General features: G+C 38.5%; 1 protein-coding gene across 14 annotated transcripts in view; it reads left to right on the plus strand.

Annotated features, from left to right (window-relative positions):
- Positions 1-21,314, plus strand: part of NCOR1 (nuclear receptor corepressor 1) — a 159,439-nt gene that overhangs the window by 50,978 nt on the left and 87,147 nt on the right. For 13 of the 14 annotated variants that reach the window (XM_029928086.1, XM_029928096.1, XM_029928089.1 and 10 more), the window contains exons 6-11: positions 7,952-8,065; positions 13,323-13,379; positions 13,979-14,031; positions 16,463-16,529; positions 18,870-19,042; positions 20,644-20,734. In XM_029928086.1, the coding sequence (XP_029783946.1) occupies positions 7,952-8,065; positions 13,323-13,379; positions 13,979-14,031; positions 16,463-16,529; positions 18,870-19,042; positions 20,644-20,734 (555 nt within the window). Of the gene's footprint in view, positions 1-7,951; positions 8,066-13,322; positions 13,380-13,978; positions 14,032-14,363; positions 14,391-16,462; positions 16,530-18,869; positions 19,043-20,643; positions 20,735-21,314 lie in introns of all 14 variants that reach the window. The other variant, XM_029928085.1, reaches the window with a different exon arrangement.

Here is a 21,314-nt window from a genome sequence, read left to right on the forward strand (position 1 = left end):
CCAGGGACTGACTCCCGCCAGGGACACACACTTTTAACTGTGACGAAGCCGGCTTATTTTTTCTTTCATTGCTTGAGATTTGGTGTCCTGTCCAAGACAATGCTGCATAAGCTAAGGTCCCATGAGGGTTCATTCATTTTTTCTTCTACAAATTTTATTGTTTTAATTGTGATATTTAGGTCTTTGAACCTAATTATGTTTTTTGGTGAACAGAGTTTGTTTAGATTGAGACTACCCAGGGATCATTAAACCAGTGACTATTTGTCTTTTTATAATCTTCATAGTTTTGCTTTTTACATTATTAATCCACCAGAAATTGAGTTTTTAAGGTCTGTCTCAAAGTGTGGGTCACATTCATTCTGTTATCTGTTGATAATTAATTGCACAGTTCATCCTTTCCCAACTGTTCTACAATTTTAGCTCTTCTATAATTCAAATTTGCATCTGTATAGGTGTTGATTTCTGGGCTTTGAGAATTCTTATTTATTGCCCTGTTTGTGGTATTCATTCAGAAATACAGTATGTATTCTCCTAATTACTAGAGCTTTATAATAATTCTTTTTTTTCCAGTGAGGTAAGCCCCAATTCTAAAGGCATGTTTTAGCTATTTAAAATTTTTTACAATCTCATGGAACTTTGAGATTCATACTTTTGGGTTCTCTAAAACATCTTTCTGGAATTTTCATTGGAATCATATGGAATACAGAGATCAAATTGGGAAGGATAAAATCTTTATGACATGGAGTCTTCCAATCCATGAATGTGGTGTATCTGTTTAGGAGGTCTTTCATGTTTTATTACTTTCTGTCCATAAATAATCTATGTGCCTTGCATTTAATTAAACTCTAGGCACTTTATTATATTTTTGATGCTCTTATTAATAATGTCTTTTTAAAAATTACATTTTTGTTGCATTTGACATTTCTGTATAGACCAGAAGTCTCCCTAAATTATCCTTTTATTGATGATTTCTTATTTGTAATTTCTTTGGGGCTTTCTATGTAGGTAAAGTGTCATATCAATAGTTAACAACAACACAGTTTCTCCTTTCCAGTCCTTAAACCTTTTCCTTATTAAAGAAAAAAAATTTTTTTAATGTTTATTTTTGAGAGAGAGAGCAAGAGAGAGCCTGCGTGTGTGTGAGCAGAGGAGGGGCAGAGAGGGAGGGAGACTGGATCCAAAGCGGGCTCTGCACTCAGTGTAGGGAGCCTGATGGCAGAGCTCCAGCTCATGAACCACGAGATCAAGACCTGAACCGAAGTCGGACGCTTAACTAACTGAGCCAAGAAGGCGCCTCTTTTCCTTACTTTTCTATTGCTTTTTTGCTCTGGTTAGGACTACAGTACAGTGTCGAAAGTGGTTATTCTTATTTTTTTTCTGCTTTTAAAGGAATACCTTTACTTTTTGCCACTGTTTTGATGTCAGGTTTTGTAGAAATCCTTCATCGGGTTGGGAAATAACTGTTCTAGTGTGCTAAGCGTTTTGTTTTTTTTAATGTTTATTTTTGAGAGCAAGAGCGAGACAGTACGAGCAGGGAGGGGCAGAGAGAGACACACACATACATAGAATTAGAAACTGTCAGCACAGAGCCCAACACAGCCCTTGAACCAACCATGAGCTATGAGATCATAACCTGAGCCGAAGTCAGACCCTTAACCAATTGAGCCACCCACATGCCCCTAGTGTGCTGAGATTTAATCATGAAGGAATGTTGAATTTTATCAAATTCTTTTTTAAGAAAGTTTATTTGAGAGAGACAGAAACAGCATGAGCAGGGGAGAAGGGAGAGAGAAAAGGAGAGAGAGAATCCCAAGCAAACTCTGTGGTGTCAGCACAGAACTTGACTCAGGGCTCAAATCCGTGAACCACTAGATCTATGACAGGTGCCGAAATCAAGAGTCAGAGGCTTAACACACTGAGCCAGCCAGGCACCCCTTTGATGTCTAACTATTGTGGCCAGAGAGTATTGTCTCTAGTACCCAGTCCTTGGAAATTTTTGGCACTTGAATTTTGGCCTAGTATGATGATAAGTTTTTGTAGAAATATTCTGGTCATACTTGAGAAGAATATAAATTCTTTACTTTAAAAAATTTATATTTTGTCTCATTTTTGTCTGCAACTTATCAAATTACCACTTTGATTTGGGATTTGTCCCTGCTGGTTCTGAGTTTTTAAAAAACTGAGTTAAAGTTTGACATACACCATTATTTTTTTCAGCTACACAACAGAACGATGTGACATTGGTGTCCACTGCAAAACGATCACCGCACTACGTCGACATTTGTCACCATACGTACATAGAAGCAGAAGTTTGTTTCCTTGTGATGAGAACTTTTAAGATCTCTTAGCAACTCTCAAATATGCAATACAGTATTATCAACTGTAGTTGCCATTTTGTACTTTTATCTCATGACTTTTAAATTTCATAACTGGAAACTTGTACCTATGACTCCCTGTACCCGTTTGCCCTGCACACCCCACATTCCTTGTCTCTGGCAAAACCATTTTGTTCTGTGAGCTTGGTTTTCTTTTAGATTCCACGTGTAAGTGTCTGTCTTTGACTCATTTCACTTAGCGCAAGTGAAATGCCCTCAGGATTTACCCATATTGTTAGAAATTATAAGATTTCATTCTTTTTTTTGACTGAATACTGTTCCATTGTGTGTGTGTGTGTGTGTGTGTGTGTGTATGTGAGCGCAGACATTACATTTTCTTTGTTCGTCCATCGATAAGACATTTGGGTTGATTCTGTATCTTGGCTATTGTAAGTAATGGTTTCATGAACATGGGGTGGGGGATATATATCTTTTTGAGTTAGTATTTTTGTTTCTTCAGATAAATACCCAGACGTGTGATTGCTGCATCATAGGGTAGTTTTTTATTTTGTGAGGAATTGCCATACCATTTTCCATAGTAGCTGAATCAACTTACATTCTCATCAATAGTGTACAAGGATTCCCTTTTTCCCCACGTTCTCACCAACTCTTGTTATTTCTTGTCTTATTGATAACGAGGCATTCTGACAGGTGTGTGGCACTTTCTCGTTGCAGTTTTGATTTGCATTTTCCTGATGATTGCTGATGTTGAGCGTCCTTTCATGTGCTTATTGGCCATCTGTATGTCTTCTCTGGATGAATGTCTGTTTAGATCTTCTGCTGTTTTTTAATCAGAATTTTTTTCCTTTTTTTTTGCTATTGAGTTGTGTGAGTTCTTTGTATATTTTGATTATTAACTCCTTATCAGATACACGATTTGCAAATATTTTCTTCCAGTCTTCAATTTAAAAAAATTATTAAAAAATTTTTAAAAAACATTTATTTACTTTTGAGAGACAAAAACAGAATGTGAGCATGGGAGGGCGGAGAGAGGGAGACACAGAATCCGAAGCAGGCACCACACTCCGAGCTGTCAGCCCAGAGCCCAATGTAGGGCTCAAACTCAGTAACTGTGAGATCATGACATGAGACGAAGTCAGCCGCTTAACCAATTGAGCCACCCAGGTGTCCCTGTGCATTGTATTTTATTTATTTATTTATTTATTTACTTACTTATTTATTTATTTTTATGTTTTTTATTTATTTCTGAGAGACAGAGACAGCACAAGCAGGGGAGGGTCAGAGAGAGAGGGAGATACAGAATCCGAAGCAGGCTCCAGGCTCTGAGCTAGCTGTCAGCACCGAGCCCGACGCGGGGCTTGAACCCACGAACCGCGAGATTCTGACCTGAGCGGAAGCCGGATGCTTAACCGACTGAGCCACCCAGCCACCCCTTACTTATTTATTTAAATGTTTATTCATTTTTGAGAGACAGACACAGATCATGCATGAGCAGGGGAGGGGCAGAGGGGGAGGGAGCCACGGAATATGAGCTGTCAGCACAGAGCCTGATGTGAGGCTCAAACCCATGAACTGTGAGATCATGACCTGAGCCAAAGTGAGACACTTACCTGATTGAGCCACCTGGGCACCCCTAAAGCTTATTTATTCTTAGGCAGAGAGAGTACGAGTGGGGAGAGGCAGAGAAAGAGGGAGAATCTGTCAGTGCAGAGCCTGTGTGGGGCTTGAACTCACGAGATTTTGAGATCTTGACCTGAGCCGAAATCAAGAGCTGGATACCTAACCAACTGAGCCATTCTGGTGCCCTCCCCCTCCCCCCAGTTCTCAGTTTTTATCCTGTGTATTTTCAGGCTCTTATTTTAGGTTTATAGAAATTTATTGTTGTTATTTTCCTGGTCAGTGAAACCTTTTATTATAAGGCAATGACATTCTATCTCTTGTAATACGTTTTACCAGAAAATTTATTCCTCCTGATACTGACATAATTAGATCAGCATTCTTTTGGTTGATATTAGTTTATCTTTTTCTTCCCTTTATTTTCTTCACTTTAACATTTAAGAGACAGCTCTTATATAGGTATATAGCTGGGTTTTATTTTCTATCCAGTCTGATAACCTGTCTTTCCACAGGATAATTTAGTTCTTTTAACCTGATTATGATGATTGGTTTTTAACCTGATTATGATGATTGGTAGGATCTCAATTGTTTTTATTATATACCGTTGTCCTTTCTTTTTTATGGTATTCTTGTTTGTTTTTTCCAAACTTTATCTTGGATTGATTATTTGTCTGACTACATTTTCTTATGCTCCACTAGTTTGGATTTTATACACTGTATTTTTATTTATAGGCTCCCCTCAAATTTAACTTGAAGCCTAAAATTAAATTGGTGTCTTAATCATATTCTTGAGAAGTATGGGGGCATAGAACTTCTTGATTCCTTTCTCTTTTCTCCCAGCTTTTATGGGATTTTGCCATTTTTTTCTAGTTCTTCCTTGTTTTATTTCAACCACCAAAGACATTATTTTATACAGTCACTGTCCGTTTGGGTTTACCCACATATCTGTCATCTCATTTGCTCATCCTTCCTCCTTGCAAGACACATCTTCCATTTGGGGGTATGTCTTTCCGCTTGAAGAACATCCTGCAGAATTCCCTTTAGTGAGGATCCGTTAGTTGGCAAATTTGGTATTTAGTTGTTGAGACTTAAATGTCTTGTATTTATGCTTGTTTATTTAAAGACATTTTTATTTGGTGTGTGGTTCTTTTATACCAACACACTGTCTTCTGGCTTCCACTCTCAAGACCTTGGCCCTTGGTCTACGTTTTATTCTTTTGTAGATAGTCCGAATTGTTTCCTCTGGCTGCCCTCAGTATCTTTGTGTGCTGTTGTTTTTACTACGATGTTTTAGGAGTGGATTTTTGCTTTTATTTTAATTTACTTACTTTTTGAGAAGGCGGGATGAGAGAGAGGGGGAGAGAGAGAATCTTAGGCTCCACGTCTGATGTGGAGCTGTATACAGGGCTAGATTTCATGACCAACTGAGATCATTACCTGATTCGAAATCAAGGGCCAGATGCTTAACCTATTGTCCAGCTTAAGATTCATTAGGCTTCTTGGGGTGCCTGGGTGGCTCAGTTCGTTGAGCACCTGACTTTGGCTCAGGACATGATCTCGTGTTGTGAATTCAAGCCCGGCTTCGGGCTCTGTGCTGACAGCTCAGAGCCTGGAGTCTGCTTCAGCGTCTGTCTCCCTCTCTCTCTGCCCCTCCCCTGCTCACGCTCTGTCTCTCTCTGTCTCTCAAAAATGAATAAACATTAAAAAAATTAAAAAAAAGATTCATTGGGCTTCTTGAGTGTGTTAGTTTTTAATCTGTTCTGGAAAATTCTAATCCATGTTCCTTTTTTAATTTTTTTAAATGAAATCATTCACTATAGCCTTTTTTGTTCTTTTCTCAGATTCCTGTTAGATATAACATCTTATCACTGTTGTTTTACATGTCTTTTTATTGTTGTTTCTTTCCCAGTTGGTTGCTGCTTTGGGCTTTACTGTGGGCAGTTTCTTCATTTCTGTTTTTCAGTTTGCATTTCTCTTATTAGTTATAACTAATCTGTCAAATATATCTTTAGTTTCACTAATGTTTTTATTGCTGGAATTTCTTTTAGGCTAATTTTTAAATCTCATGTAAAAAAAGATTAAAGAAATGTTGAGCAGTCTTTTATTTATTGAGTCCTATTAACTTTATAATATTTTCAGAGTTCGTTTACATGTTAGTGGGTCTGATTCTGCTGGGTTGGTCTGATCTGGTCTTTTCTTTAGTTTCTTCACTTGTAAAATGGCAGTAATACAGCTTATAACACTAGCTACCTTATCAATGGTTGTATGAGTTGTGATGATGAATATATTGTTTAATATGTGGCATATGGGAAATCCTCAGTGATGTGTAACCGATTATAATGATTAAAAATAATAAAATACATTGCATGACCATTATGAGGTGTACAGGAGCTATATACATTTTATTGAGAAATAAAAGGGCAACTTGAGTAAAGAAACATACCATAGATGCATAGAAACATAATATTAATTATGTTAACTTATGTTATAAATATAAGTTTATATAAGTTTATGTTATAAAATACAGTTATAATGTAACTTATAATGACATTAATATCATTAACACATAATTGTATATGTTTTATACAATTCAAAAATTCCAACTAAATATTTTAAATTTGGAAAATTATTGCAAACTTTATGTAAACGAACAAATTAAGTGAGGAAAAGTTTGCTTATATTTTCTGTTTTGTTTGTTTTTAGTCTTTTTATTACAACGGGTTGGTCCCGGGGCTACTTCAGTACTAAGAACAAAATGTGATTTCTGGAAGTTGGTTTATGTCTTTCTCCATACCTACTTACAGGGACCCTTGAAGGTTTCTGAGCAAAGCTAAGAGAATGGTTGAAGAACTCAGCCCTATGAAAATCATTTCACAAATCCAAATCTCTGTCTTTTTGCTTATACAGAGAGCAGCCTGCCAAAGTACTTTGAATTCCAAGGTGGAAGTGGTCCTTGAAGCTTGTCTCTTGGAGGAATTTATCCTTAGGTTGGGTGTGATCTGACCTATTTGACTAGGAGTCTTGATTCCCAGTCTTAGTAGTACAGTTAAATGTTTCCTTTAGGGTTTGGCAGACATAAAGTCTTTACCAAATGTCTTTTCGGTTATCTTAGCCAGTAAACTTATATTCACAAGACTATTTCTCTAGCATTTACTAGGTATCAGGCTCTGGCTTATGTGCTGAAAAATAAAAAGCAGTGAACCGACCAAAGTCTCTGCTTGCTTCAGTAATAATTGTAGGTAATATTTACTGTCTATTTATAGATGTAATGTGCTTGATATATATTGAGTTATTTAATCTTAATCTTCTCCAAAATCTACGTGATAGATAGGATTAGTGTTTCTGCATTAAGTATGAGAGGTTTATATACTTGTTCAGGACTGAAGTAAGACCTAGAAAGGATCCTAGGATACAGTGCTCATAAAGAGTGACCTGAGGCTCAAACCCAGACAGCATAATGCAGATAGCTTTCTGTTTTCTAACTGTACCCAAACTTGTAGTTTTGCCAGCGCCTCTTCGCTGCAAAATACAAAGGCTGGCGGAGCGGGGGTGGGGGGGGTTGAGCATGGTGTTGTCCTGAGTTGAGGATTAATCTGTAAGTGCTGTGCTGCCATATCTTCCTATCAGACTGTAGCACATACTGTAGATCTCTGTATGACATATAAAGGTGTTTTTGCCCATGCTACAAAAGCTCATTGTGATGGAAGTATCTGGCGTAGTTTCATAGGTTTAGTTTCTCTTGTTATTTTCCTTTAAATTTATCAGAATTCAAATGTAAAAGGATTTCTCTGTCTAATGATTATGTTACTTAGTTCTCAGTCAAAATAATCTGATTGGATTTGTTAGAACCCTTTGGTCCATTAGACCCTAGTAGATTAAGAGATTACCCCATAGAATCAGCAAAAGATTGCTCAGTAGCATGTGTTATCTCTGGTGATTAATTACTGGTAGGGGTGGCATGCATCAGATGCCTGATTCTTTCTTCCTTGGTCTCTTAGCAACAGCTCGAAGAAGAAGCAGCTAAGCCTCCCGAGCCCGAGAAGCCTGTGTCCCCTCCTCCCGTGGAGCAGAAACACCGCAGTATTGTCCAAATTATTTATGATGAGAATCGGGTAAGCTCATGACATTTCTTACGGCACACAGGCCTTTAAAAGCACTTGACTATGCCTTGTAAAATTATCATTGTGTTCTGTGGTAATGTTAATTGTATTAAAACCTGATTTCTGTCGTAATTTTTAATGTTCTTAAACTTTGACTACAGCTCGATGTTTTTGCCTTATAGATCGAAGAAAAGTTGATAGCTGTGTCTTGTTAATCTTTCATTTATATATTATATTGCATAAATATTAATGAGAATATAATTTTGTTAGCCAAGTCTCCTGTCATATAAAATTGGCAGGCAAGTTTGTAGCACAGAATGGAAAACAAGGCTTTATTCTGTCATTTTTCACTCTGTAAGGGACATTTGATGCCAAATACTGACCCCATCCTATTAGAGACAGGTCATTGGATATGGAAATAATGTGCATTATCAACTTTAGAAGTGATAGCTGGGCTGTAGTTTGAATCTTAGTTATAAAGTGTGAGGCCATTGACTTTTAGGTAGATTTTGTTTGCTATTTTAAAACAATTTTTTCTTTCATATTCATAATTAAAAGTATTCATTGATCTAGGAAAGTCAGGCCTCAATTCTCTGAGTAATTTTGTAATGTCAAAGTTAGTTTTTGACTGGAATCTAGCCCAGAAAACTAGAAGTTAAATGGAAATTGATTTCACCTTAATATAAAGCAAACTTTCCAACAGAGGTGCTTAACACTGGACTTCCAGAAGTGCCCAGTCTAAAAAAGAATATGATTTATGTACTATGGGGGAGAATCTGCTTATTCGCTAAAGGCGATCATGAGGTAGAAGTTGAGATTTTTGTTTCAGTTGATTTACTTTGTAGTGAGTGAAGTGATAAGGATCAGTACATCTTACACAGGCAGCCTGTACCTTTATAATAGCCCAGGTTCTAAAGGAAATTGGCCTTAAGAGCAACTGTGAATTGTTACGTAAACATTTATAAGAATGATCTTAGACTCAGATATACATGTATGTGTGTATGTTAGATAGGAATCTGAAAGTCATCAGATACATAATACTTAGGATAATGGTTAACTGTCATAGGCAGGTACAAACGTGGGCAATTTATATTATTTTCTTGGCTGGGTTCAAAATAAGTCCAGTTTTATTGAATGGACAGAGCAGTGTCCTTGAAGAACTATTTGAGTATCTATCCAAAGAGGATGAATGGCAGTAAGTGGCGTGAGTGACAAGGGCAGCCCGTGTTTTGCCTAAAGGGGCAGCGACTGGTCAAGCAGAGCTGTGGCCCAAGGTGGATGGGTGTCCCTTGTTTAAAGAAATCCGAGAACATGGAGTTTTATATAGAATCTCCTGCTTTTAGAAAAGTACTCTGTAGAACAACAAAACACTTGTGGGCTGACGGGCTTCATAGCCAGTTTATGACCTCAGAGATAAAGTAAATAGGGATTGGAGCTAACAATGGAAAAGAATCTTGAAAAATGATATATTGCCATCTTAGTGTGAGTCAGTTTTCAAAGAAATTGAGTTCTGTGATATTTATTAATTGAATTTCTTAATTAGCCTTGTCATTATTAGTGAATTCTCTGGTTGCCTATGCTCTGAGTACCGAGTACCATTGAACAAGATCTGATGGGGAGTTTACCTTGTGTTCAGTTTATATACACACATGTAAATATGCTTTCATTACTTAGCACAGTAGACATTTCTTGATGCCCAGTGGCAAAGCCGGAAACTTTCAGCCCTCTTCTTTGCCCTGTAGCACCTGTGTACTCCGATTCGTTGTGCATTCTGTGAAGAATTCTAAGATCGACCAAACTTGAGATTTTAGTGTTAGACTCGCAATGAAGGTTCTATTTGACTCATAGTAACTGTCGAAATCCTCTTTTTACAAATCTCTTGTTTCTGATCGCCCTGCTACTAGTGTGTAGTGGTGGTGGATTTGGAACAGATTCCTGGAGGGGAAGCCACGAGAGCGCGGCTGGGCTCGGACTCCGGGCTTTCTCACTGCTGCCTTGCCATGCTGCCTCGTATAGGGCCTCCGCAGCCTTTTGAGCTTTCTTTAATGAATGACCTTAGCTGCTTTGATACCAGAGGAAAGGAGAGATGACTGAGGGCAAGAGGACATTTCTCTCTTGCCCAATGGGGCTTAAGAGATGGGGGCCATTGTCTTGTGTTAGGCCTCTTTGGTTTCTTTAGAAAGTTAGTGGAAGGGGGGCCATCTGGGTGGCTCAGTCACTTAAGGGTCTGACATCAGCTCAGGTCATGATCTCATGGTTTGTGGGTTCGAGCCTCACATTGGGCTCTGTGCTGACAGCTTAGAGCCTGGAGCCTGCTTCAGATTCTGTGTCTCCCTCTCTCTCTGCCCCTCCCTTGCTTGCACTGTTTCTCTCTCAAATTTAAATAAACATGAAAAAAATGAAAAAAAAAAGTGGGAGGAAGGAAACTACCCAAAAGTGTCTGTTTAATTTGAAAGTTTGTTTCTGAGAGAAAAACCGTCTTGCATCATATTTAAACTTTAGACCGAGATTTATTTAGTCTCTAAACAGACTCTTCTGGACTGTTTCTAACAGTTCAGCTTGCTGTTACCCTCCCCAGTTGTAGGATCCAAAAGTATTTATAAGTGCTCTAATTTCACAATTATAATACATATAGAGAAGGGTGTGTGTAGAGTATAGTTTTCAAAAACAGCTTGTTTATATTTTGATTGCATGATTTGCAAGTTAGAGTGAGAACAGATGAATGAAGAGGATCTAAGGTCGGAAGTATACTCCGTGCCAGCAACCTCTCGTCACCTAGGCCTGTGTCCCGGGGAGTCCCTGTTTCCCTCGCTTGGGCACGCTGTAGATTTAGTTAACTGATGAGGAGCATCATCCCCCTCCTAAATCATGGTCTTGTCAATTGCTTCTCCTTTGGCAATAGCTTATTTGTGCCCTCATCGCTCACATCAATAGTGAGTTTTCCTTCCGTCAGTCTTTTTTCTTTCTAACCAGCCCTTCATATTTGAGCCCACTTACGTGATTCTCCAAATAAAACTTTTTGCTTATTTCCCACTTTCTGCAGAATAGCCCAAACTTTTAACAGTGCCAGCATGCCAGCCTGCCTGGCCCTTGGCCCGGTCCTCCTCTCTTTGAGCTGTCCTACCAGAATTGGTTTGAAAGTTCCTTGAAGTTGTTAGTATCTTTATCCCAGGGCCTTGCCTCCTGCCTTCAGGCATTCCAGTGTCCTGTCTTTCTTGTCTGAGTGCTCTCAGACTTCAGCACCTAGGGCAAGGATCATTTTCCCTATAAAGCCTTTTTGTTGTTTTCCTGGTATCTAGTAAGCGCCTGGCACAGAGAACATACGAACGTGTTTGAGGAATTAAGTACTTCTGTCTATAGACTTAGACTAAAAATTACAATATGAAAATGTGAGGGTTTTAAATTAAAATGTTTGTCGCCAAACTTGATAGGTTAATCTGTTCTTAGCAACTAAGCCAACATGAAGTCAAATATTTAATAAAACTTTGCAAAACTTAAATCTTGGGGGCCTGAAAACATCCTAAATACCAGCTTTTAAAATTAGTTCTGGAAAGGTAAGTGCCTTCACGTAGTAGGATACTGGTATTTGCCAGAATATAATTTTACTCCCTTGTCTCAGTGTTGTGTGTGTGCAGTTCCACTGAGCCTGCCTGTACGTGGTATGTTCTCTAACACAGAGGGCCTTGAAAAAGCGAAGGTAAGGGGCTCCTGGCTGGCTCAGTCAGTAGAGCATGTGGCTCTTGATCTCGGGGTCGAGAGTTTGAGCCCCATGTTAGGTGTAGAGATAGCTAAAAATAATAAATGAACTTAAAAAAAAAAGCAAAAATTACAAACTGGTGAGTGTTGGGTCTGGAGAAAGGTGGTTGCAGATACAACTAAATTTCCAATTTCATCATCTATGATGATGTCATTTGCATGCTATTTAATATATGCCTAGAGCTAATAAATTTGAGTTTTGTGATAATTACATCTTGACTTGAGTTAGTTTGACAGTTACCGTAGAACAGTGACTTGTTTTCACCTGGAGGCTGTTTTGCTTGTTACACCTTGGAGGATAGACAGAGTGGCATCTAGTGGGGTATTGCTAAATACCCCACAATACATAGGGATAGTCCCCAGAACATGTATCTGGCCCAAAATGCTCATAGTGCCAAGGTTGACCAATCTTGCCTTAAAACTGTATAGACAGAGGATCTGATATGCAAATATAATGGAGTTTTGTAGTTTTATATTTGACATTTTTGATATATTTCTTTTTCATCTTAACCTTTTCAGTTTCCTGGAGTTCAGAAAGTGCATTACACTGTTTTATGCTTCCTGCAGTAGTTCTTTTCACATAATCTGTATGAAATAAATATTTGATTCTGATTGATAAATTAGATGAGAAGGAGAGTGTTTATTTTAAAGGAACATCTTTCTACTTGGGGAATATTGATGAGTACTCATTCCCACTTGCGTGTCCCATCGGAAGGCGTGGAGAGCCGCCCAGCAGCAGATGCGCTGAGGTGGGGGGTCTGCGCAGCCGGCAGGGAGCCCTTGTGGCGGCCGGCCTCTGTTGGCCGTGATCCGGATTTGAGAACCATGGACTCATTTGGTAGTCCTCCAATTCCAGTTTAAATATCTTCAGCATCGAATTTGTTATATTTCATTTGTCCATTCAAGGATGATTTCTTTTAGATGGCACATTGGTCTAGATCAGTTTACTTTGAAAATGGACTGTAAAAAATAATATAATTAAAAAATATATAATTCAGCATTTATTTACTACTGAACACTTGAGTAATTCAAACTAGTTGTTTCCTCTGTTCAGTGATTACCAAGATTTTCTTGTAACTAGAATATAAGCTCATTTATAAGCCTTTCTTCCAAGAAATCAGTTTTGCTTACACCAGTAAAGACTGGTGGCTTTATGGTATTTTATGTTTAAAAATTTTTTGTTCACAGCAGTATGAGTCGAAGTGTTGAGAGACTCATTTCTAATAGTGGATCTGTGTTCCCTCTCCCTAGAATCTTGAAATCTGTTTGCTACTAGGAACTTAGTAAGTCTTTAGGTATTATTTCAGTGCAAATGTGAAGCATTGACTGAATTTTGTGAGGAAGCTATGAAAATAGAAGAGGATATTTCAGCTAATCATGTGACAAGAATATTTGGAAATACAGATAAGTTCAACTCTATTGTAGTCTTTGGGTAAATATTAAATTGGTAGTGATTTTGCACTTAGGTAACATAGTTTTTAATTGTGCAATATAATGATGTCTTTATCTGTAGAAAAAAGCAGAAGAAGCTCATAAAATATTTGAAGGTCTTGGCCCAAAAGTGGAACTGGTAAGTAAGAAATTTTCTTCTTCTTTTTCTTTTTGTTTCTCTTTCTTGGTTTATTTTTGAAAGAGAGAGAGCGAGAGTGAGCATGAGTAGGGGAGGGACAGAGAGAGGGAGACACAGAATCTGAAGGAGGCTCCAGGCTCCAGGTTCCAAGCTGTCAGCACGGAACCCGACGCGGGGCTTGACTCAAGAACCTCAACATTATAACCTGAGCCAGAGTTGGACGCCTAACCAGGGCGTCCTGGGGTTGTTTTTGTTTTGTTTTGTTTTGTTCTTGTGCCTGAGGAGTCATTTAAAAGCAGGAAGAAGTCAGAACAGAAATAGAAAGCTCTTTTGACCATATGTTCTTCTTTACCTTTGAGATTAAAAATCTGTGATAAATGTATTTTCTGTGGGCCACAGTGGATTTGTAAACATTTTTATAGTATTGCCGTTAATAGGAGATAGGGTAAAGAGAATTGTTCAGGGAACCGGCAAGTCTGGAGGTTTTGGTAAGGCATGAGTACTTCACCTAGGATTACATCAAAATATAGATTGTTTCTTTGTATTCTCATAGACATGCGTACAACATTTTATATGTAAATATTTGATTTATTTTGTAGCCACTCTATAACCAGCCATCAGACACCAAGGTGTATCATGAGAACATCAAGACGTGAGTATTTACCATCTTTGGAGTTCTTCAGTTAAAGACTGTATATCTATAAAGAGATCATTTTTACGTTATCTGCTGACATATTATTATAATATAGTGTAGGTGTGTTTTAGATTTGTGTAATTTGCTGTCATTTTACTATATGTTATCTTCCTCTGGCTTCTTGGGGGTTGGGGTAACAGCTTTGAGTTTCCGAGGCCAAAAAAGGAAATAAATTATTGCATAAAACTAGCTGGTTTTATGATCTGCTAGTAAAAAAGGTGAATACTTAACATTGAAATGGCTTACCTTGAGGCTTGAATTTTTTGCCTCCTGTTTTGTCTTTTTTTCAGTGGAGTACCTGCAAGGCGCATGATGAAGTAAGATAATGAAGCTTTTTCATTTAAGACTAGTGACGACACCGTCCCCCACCAAGCCACACCTGCCATTGCAAAGTAGAAGTGCCACGGACCACTTTATCATTACCCACAGTCCTATTCTAGGGAAACCCCTTCCGTGACTCTTGCTAATGACGGTATCTGTAGACCCTGCTGCCACTTAACGTCCCGGTGCCTTGGAAGCGCTCTGTCACCTCACGTGGGTGAGGAGACTGCTCCACAATGTAGTTGGCGTAGCCTTGCTCATCCTAGATGCCAGGCCTTTCTGGATGCAGATTCTGGAATAAAAGCATAAGTGCAAAGAAAACCTAATTTCTCGATCTGATCGAAGTAAGAGAGGAAGCTAGATAGGTATCTTTTTTTTTTTTTAATGATCATACTTTAAGAGAATTGAGGTGAATGATTCTTAGTTTGTAACAAAAATGTGATATTTCTATTTGATGTTTATTAAGAATAATACTCAGAACATTTTAATTATCTACTAATACAGTAACTGATGAGCACATTGCTATTTATATATCATCTATATATTTTTTCTTTTAAGACCTTTCTTGCTGAGAGTATGTGCAATAGTTGACTACTTTGCAGAATTGGTGGCAAATATAATTTGCATGGTAGTATGCATGAAAACAATGGAAATTTGAATAATTTTAACTTTTGTTAAGTAAGTGGGTTATAATAATAGTCATATAACTTAGAATTTTTCTGTGAGATGCTACTGTGGTCTTGACAACCCTTAGAAGTAGGTTTAGGCAAAACTCCTAAAATATACCTTGTTTTGGACTGTGTAGCTGTTGTAACATTTTTTGGAAAGGAGAATAGCAGCTAAAATCTAGTTGGCTACTATTAATGATTTTCCCCCCCACAAAGCTTCAGTTATGTTTGTGTTCTGTCTTTTCCCCGCTAGTTTCAGCTGGAGAGCAGCTCTGTCTGATTTATTTCATGTTGTCTACACTGCCCACTACAGTGCTTAGCACACTGTCCCGGGATGGGTTACTGACTGGCTGACTTCTTCACTTAAATCCTAGGACACCTTTTAAAGTATATTTATTGATTGTCATTTGCTTTTGAGTAGCGCATAATGAAAATGAGAGCAAACAGTGTACGGTAGCATTTCCACTGTATGTCAGCTTGTGAGAGAATCGTTTACGCAGCTGCATGCATCCATATGAGTCGTGTGGTAGCTCTCCTCTCATCTCCGTCATTTGCTTTGTATGAAACAGCAAATATACCTTGTAATGATTCTTTTCATGTCTTGGCTACTTTTCCGTATAGCCAGCTCCTGACTGCCCATGCTAATTTGAGTGGAGCGAGTGTCACTGTTAGTCCCGAGTGGCAGATAATCCAAAAAATTTCTTCTACTTGCCTTGGCTTTGTATTTATATTTGAATAATCAGCTTGAAATCCTTTCTGGAAGTAGGTGGGGTATAAATATTTATATTTGAACCTGCATGTCATTGTTTTTGAAGATCACAATGCTTCACATTTAAAAAGTGTAACTGTTTCATTGAGATGCAAGAGAACTCTTCCTGTGTCGTTTTATGGCCCTTCATGGCTTCTTAGAGTGGATTGTACCATTTCTGTGACTGAAGACAAGCTTCTTTGTGAAGCAGAAGCCCCCTCTCTCTGTGCGGGTGTGGGCTCTCCTAGAGGGGAGATCGGCGCCCTACCTGGGGAAGGGAGGTAGCTTTCAAAGCTTCTCCCACCCCCCCCTCCTCCAAGAGCGCACAGAGAAGCTATATGACCAGAGTTCTTAAGATGACTCGGTAACTGTGTAATTACAACTTGGAAATGTTTACCTTATACTTGGATGTCATAATTGAAAATGAACTATTTGTATCAAATCTTGCTGTAGAGTGGGAGGAATTTTAGTTCTAATTATTGCAAAAGTCTTATTTTTCAGGGTGAAAAAAAATTACGATTAACTTTGATTACATCAGCTATTCCTAAGTGATCTTTGCTTGTTTTTCAGTGTCTCTGAAAAAAAAAAAAGTGAATGCATTATTAAATTGTGCTTTTTCTTAATGTCATACAACCATATTTTTCTCTTCTAGAAACCAGGTGATGAGGAAAAAACTCATTTTATTTTTTAAAAGAAGAAATCATGCAAGAAAACAAAGGGTGAGGTCCTATCCTTTAACTGAAATTTGTACAACTTTCCCATTCATGCTCATTTAGGCATTTGCTTTTCCTTTATTAGTGAGAATGGCTCTTGATTATATTTGAGGAAAGGTGCTGATGTAGAAAGTAACTGTGGGTAGAACTTAAATACAAATGTAATCCTAGCAACAGTTGACATTTAAGGTCATTATCAGATTAATTTCTTTGGCCATCTGTGTATAACATTTTCATCTAGTCGAAATAAAGAAAATGGTGAGTAGTTAAAAAAGAATATGACGTTCTACGTTTAGTCTCTTAAAACCCCCAAACAAATGTGGGTAAGTTACGGTCATGCTAAGTAGACATTACTGTTCGGTCTTTCTAGGAACCGGGTCAGCTAAAGTTCAGCTTTTTGAAATTCAGACACTTTTTCATATTTATTACATGACTCGCAGTCCAGAAGTTGGGTGGTTATGATCTTCATGGAAATGAAGTTACAGAAAATACAATGCCAGTGTACTGCTTTCTGCAATGCGTTCATATTCAATTTACACAAACGTGGTTTGTTGAAATTCAGTTGCTTAGCAAATAGATGATGTTCTTTAATTCACATCAGAAATGCACCATACGTTCTATTTAATGACGTGACAGTTTAATGGCTTGTAAAGCTCAGGAGTCAGCAGCTTTTACTTGATCTATGACTTCTAATATAATTTGCCAGTCTGTTCCTTCAGATACTATCTGAAATTACTGGGTTTTTTTGTTTTGTTTTGGCCAGAATCACAGATATCAACTAAGAAATCAGCTAAAGTATTTTTTCCCTTCCAGTAATTTTGCTGTAATTGTGGTAATTGCTAAATTTGCTGTCTGGTGATGCAAACATAGAAGCATAGACTTTGTTTTCGGCCTTCACAGAGTATGGAGTTACTACGTTTCTATTTGCACTGATTTGTTTAATAAATATCTGTTGGCTGTTTATTCTGTCCCATGTATTATTCTACAGAGGTGAGCAAGATAGCCACATGGCTTTACCCCTTAGGGAGCCTGCCGTATAACTGGGGGCAGACAACTCAGCAGGGACTTATGGGATCCCGATCGCACTGTGGTACAGGACATGCAGAGGACTGTGGGACCGTGTACGAGGGGCAGCTGGTTCGGCACATGCGAATCATAAAGGGGAGTTTGGAGGAAAACTAGTACCTCTGGAAATTTGAACAGGCGCAGGGAGCAGCTTACATGAATGTCTGGGAGGTAGAGGGAGTGGGGGCAGGAGGCTGAGCTGCACAGCCCCCGAGGTCCACCTGAGAGACGTTGGGTTAGATCCCAAGGGCATCTCCGCAGTGTTTGAGCTGAGGAAGTCACATGTCCAGGTTTCTCTTCTAAGAACTGGCATCTGGCTGCCCCATTAAGAACGCATGGGAGACACTGAGGAGGCTCTTACTGTGATGGAGGTGAGGGATAACGTTGGCTTGGATTGAGTGGGAGACATGGAGAAGGTGTGAGGGATACACAAGACGCACAGGAGTTAGGAAGAACGGTGGGGAAGAGTGTGGGGTGGCGTGGAGTGTGAGGATAATGTTCTCCTCCCTAGCGCCACTTTCTTGAGATGACCAGTGTTCGGGGTTTCTCATGAGTCCTTCTACACCTTCTATCTGTGTGTTGACATGTTCACAGTTCTGTGCTCATAATGGAGGCTTCTTCTCTATTTAAAAAATGAGGTCATACGTTACTCATTTCTCTAAAACGACTGATTCTTGATTTCATGTTGTTCACTGCATTTGTTTTTATCATAAGTACAATGAATTTTTGCCTTTCCCAGACTATCAAAAATGTGTATTAGATAACTATTTATAGTAACAAAAACCGTCAAGGAACCTAACCCTCCAGCGGCAGAGGAAGGGTTAAAGTGTGCGTGTTTTCTCTGACAGACTGGAAGGAGAGCACCAAAATGTTCATCTGATTGCTGCTGGGTGGTTGGGATTATGATGAACTGTTTACATGCTTCTGTTATTAATTTTCCTTTTTTGTGTGTGACAATGAAGACCTACATTGTTATCGGGAGAATAATAAATGCAGCTGATCAGCTGACAGTAGTAGCTCATTAATTAATTAATTTTTATTAGTCTTAACGTTAACTAAAACAATCCAGCCAGAATATGCTCTATATGCTGACCTTCATAGGAAACAGAGCTCTTCTCTCTTTCTCCTTTCAGATCAAGGACAGCTTTTCATTCACAGTTGAGTCCTAGGCCAAATGTACTCCTGACTTAGCCTTAAGAAGTAGCATTTACTTTAAAGTATTAGGTTTGTCAGGATGACAGAGTTTAGTTTAATTATTAATTTGCTACGGGTATTTAATAGGAACAAAAAATCTGCCAACGTTATGATCAGCTCATGGAGGCATGGGAGAAAAAAGTGGACAGAATAGAAAATAATCCCCGGAGAAAAGCTAAAGAAAGCAAAACAAGGGAGTACTATGAAAAGCAGTTTCCAGAAATTCGAAAACAAAGAGAACAACAAGAAAGGTTTCAGCGGTAAGTAATTCGGTGTTTACTGGGTGTGCTCTTCCCCTGGCTAATGGCTAGGCTCTTTCTCTCCCAAAGAGTCATGCTTGTGCTCTTTCACAGTCTTCGTCGTTACCTGAATCTGCTCCTAAGAGAGGTCTCAAAGAACTTTCATTCTGAATATAAAACTTCATTATCAGCTTGCAAAGTTTATGTCTTGGTGGTTTAATATTAATTTTTAAAAAATATTTTTTAATGCTTATTTTTGGGAGAAAGAGCATGAGAGCAGGGGAGGGGTAGAGAGAGAGGGAGACACAGAATCTGGAGCTGTCAGCACAAAGCCTGACTTGGGGCTCAAACTCACCAACTGTGAGATCATGACCTGAGCTGAAGCCAGAAGCTTAACCGAGTGAGCCACCCAGGCGCCCCAGTATTATTATTTTATATTTAATGATGCTGTTCAGTCTAATTAAGTGAATATCTTGAAATTAATTCTTTTATAAAATATTTTTAGCATTTATACATTTTTTTAAAGTCAGAGCGCGAGTGGGGAAGGGGCAGCAGGATAGGGAGACATAGAATCTGAAATAGGCTCAAGGCTCTGAGCTGTCAGCACAGAGCTTGACCCCATGGACCACGAGATCATGACCTGATCCGAAGTCGGCTGCTTAACCCACGGAGCCACCCAGGCACCCCAGTTCTTCTGTTCTTGAAGATACCCATTCCTTTAGAAGTGATAGTTAAGAGTTTTCTTCATCCTTTGTTACCTAGCAAAAGACCGAAGAGTAGATAGATTTCTAATTAAGAAATTATTTGGTATTGGTAGATTGTTTCTGATTTGTTTTTACTTTAGAGAACAAGTATTTTGCAAAAGTAAATGTTTTAGATTTCTTCTCCACTGTCTCTTGTAAGAATATATGTAAGCCTTAATTCTATTCATCTTGATTAATTTTCTGTAAGGGACGATGGTTCTTTTCCCCCTTTCATTAAAAAATAGTTTAACATATTTTTCAAAATCAGCTGTCTACTCTGGAAGGCAAAGATTACTATTCGAAATGGAAATGTCACCAATATCTGTGGTTTTCCAGAAGTTTCCCGTAAGTGGTTCTACCATTTGGACTTGGACATGTAACCTTTAAATCGTAATCTCAGGGGTACCTGGGTGGCTCAGTTGGTTAAGCGTCTGCCTCTTGACTTCAGCTCAGGTCACCATCTACCAGTTTGTGAGTTCAAATCCTATATCGGGCTCTGCACTGACAGTGTAGAGCCTGCTTATGATTCTGTCTCCCTCCCTCTCTGCCCCTCCCCTGCCTGCTCTCTATTTCTCTCTCTTCAAAAAACAAAACAAAAACTCCTTAAAAAACAAAAAATTAAAAACTAAAAAAATCTTAATCTCAACATTTAAATCGTTCTGTAGAATTCTAATCTTCAGGCATATTACTTAAAACTAGTGGCTCATAAAAAAAAAAAATTAAAAAAAAGAAAGTAGTGGCTCAGTAGCATTTCTTCTCTGACTTCCAGGTGGTTAAGAAAGTCCCATTCAGAAGAATAATGTATATAAGAATAACTTAATTGATGTTTTCTTTATGAAATGCCTTTAAATATGTTTATAATTTCTTTCTTGTATTTAGAGTTGGGCAGCGGGGAGCTGGTCTTTCAGCCACCATTGCTAGGAGTGAGCATGAGATTTCTGAAATTATTGATGGGCTCTCTGAGCAGGAGGTAAGACAATTAATTTAATTTTTAATTCATTGATTATTCAGGCATTTTAGTCTCCTAACCCCAGAAACTAAGGGTTTATTTGTACATCAACGAGGGAACATTTACAGAACTCGGACTGTTCCAAAGACTGGCCAACCACTGAACGTTTTATTTTTATTTATTTATTTATTTATTTTTTATATAGTTTATTGTCAAATTGGTTTCCATACAACACCCAGTGCTCTTCCCCACAAGTGCCCTCCACCATCACCACCACCACCTCTTTCCCCCCTCCCCCTCCCCCTTCCCCTTCAACCCTCAGTTCATTTTCAGCATTCAATAGTCTCTCAAGTTTTACGTCCCTTTCTCTCCCCAACTTTCTTTCCCTCTTCCCCTCCCCTTGGTCCTCCATTATGTTTCTCCTGTTCTCCTGTTAGACCTCAGTGCAAACATATGGTATCTTTCCTTCTCCGCCTGACTTATTTCGCTTAGCATGACGCCCTCAAGGTCCATCCACTTTCCTACAAATGGCCATATGTCATTCTTTCTCATTGCCATGTAGTACTCCATTGTGTATATATACCACATCTTCTTTTTTTTT

The sequence above is a fragment of the Suricata suricatta genome, chromosome 17 (genome assembly GCF_006229205.1).
Source record: "Suricata suricatta isolate VVHF042 chromosome 17, meerkat_22Aug2017_6uvM2_HiC, whole genome shotgun sequence".
In the NCBI taxonomy this organism is placed as follows: Eukaryota; Metazoa; Chordata; class Mammalia; order Carnivora; family Herpestidae; genus Suricata; species Suricata suricatta.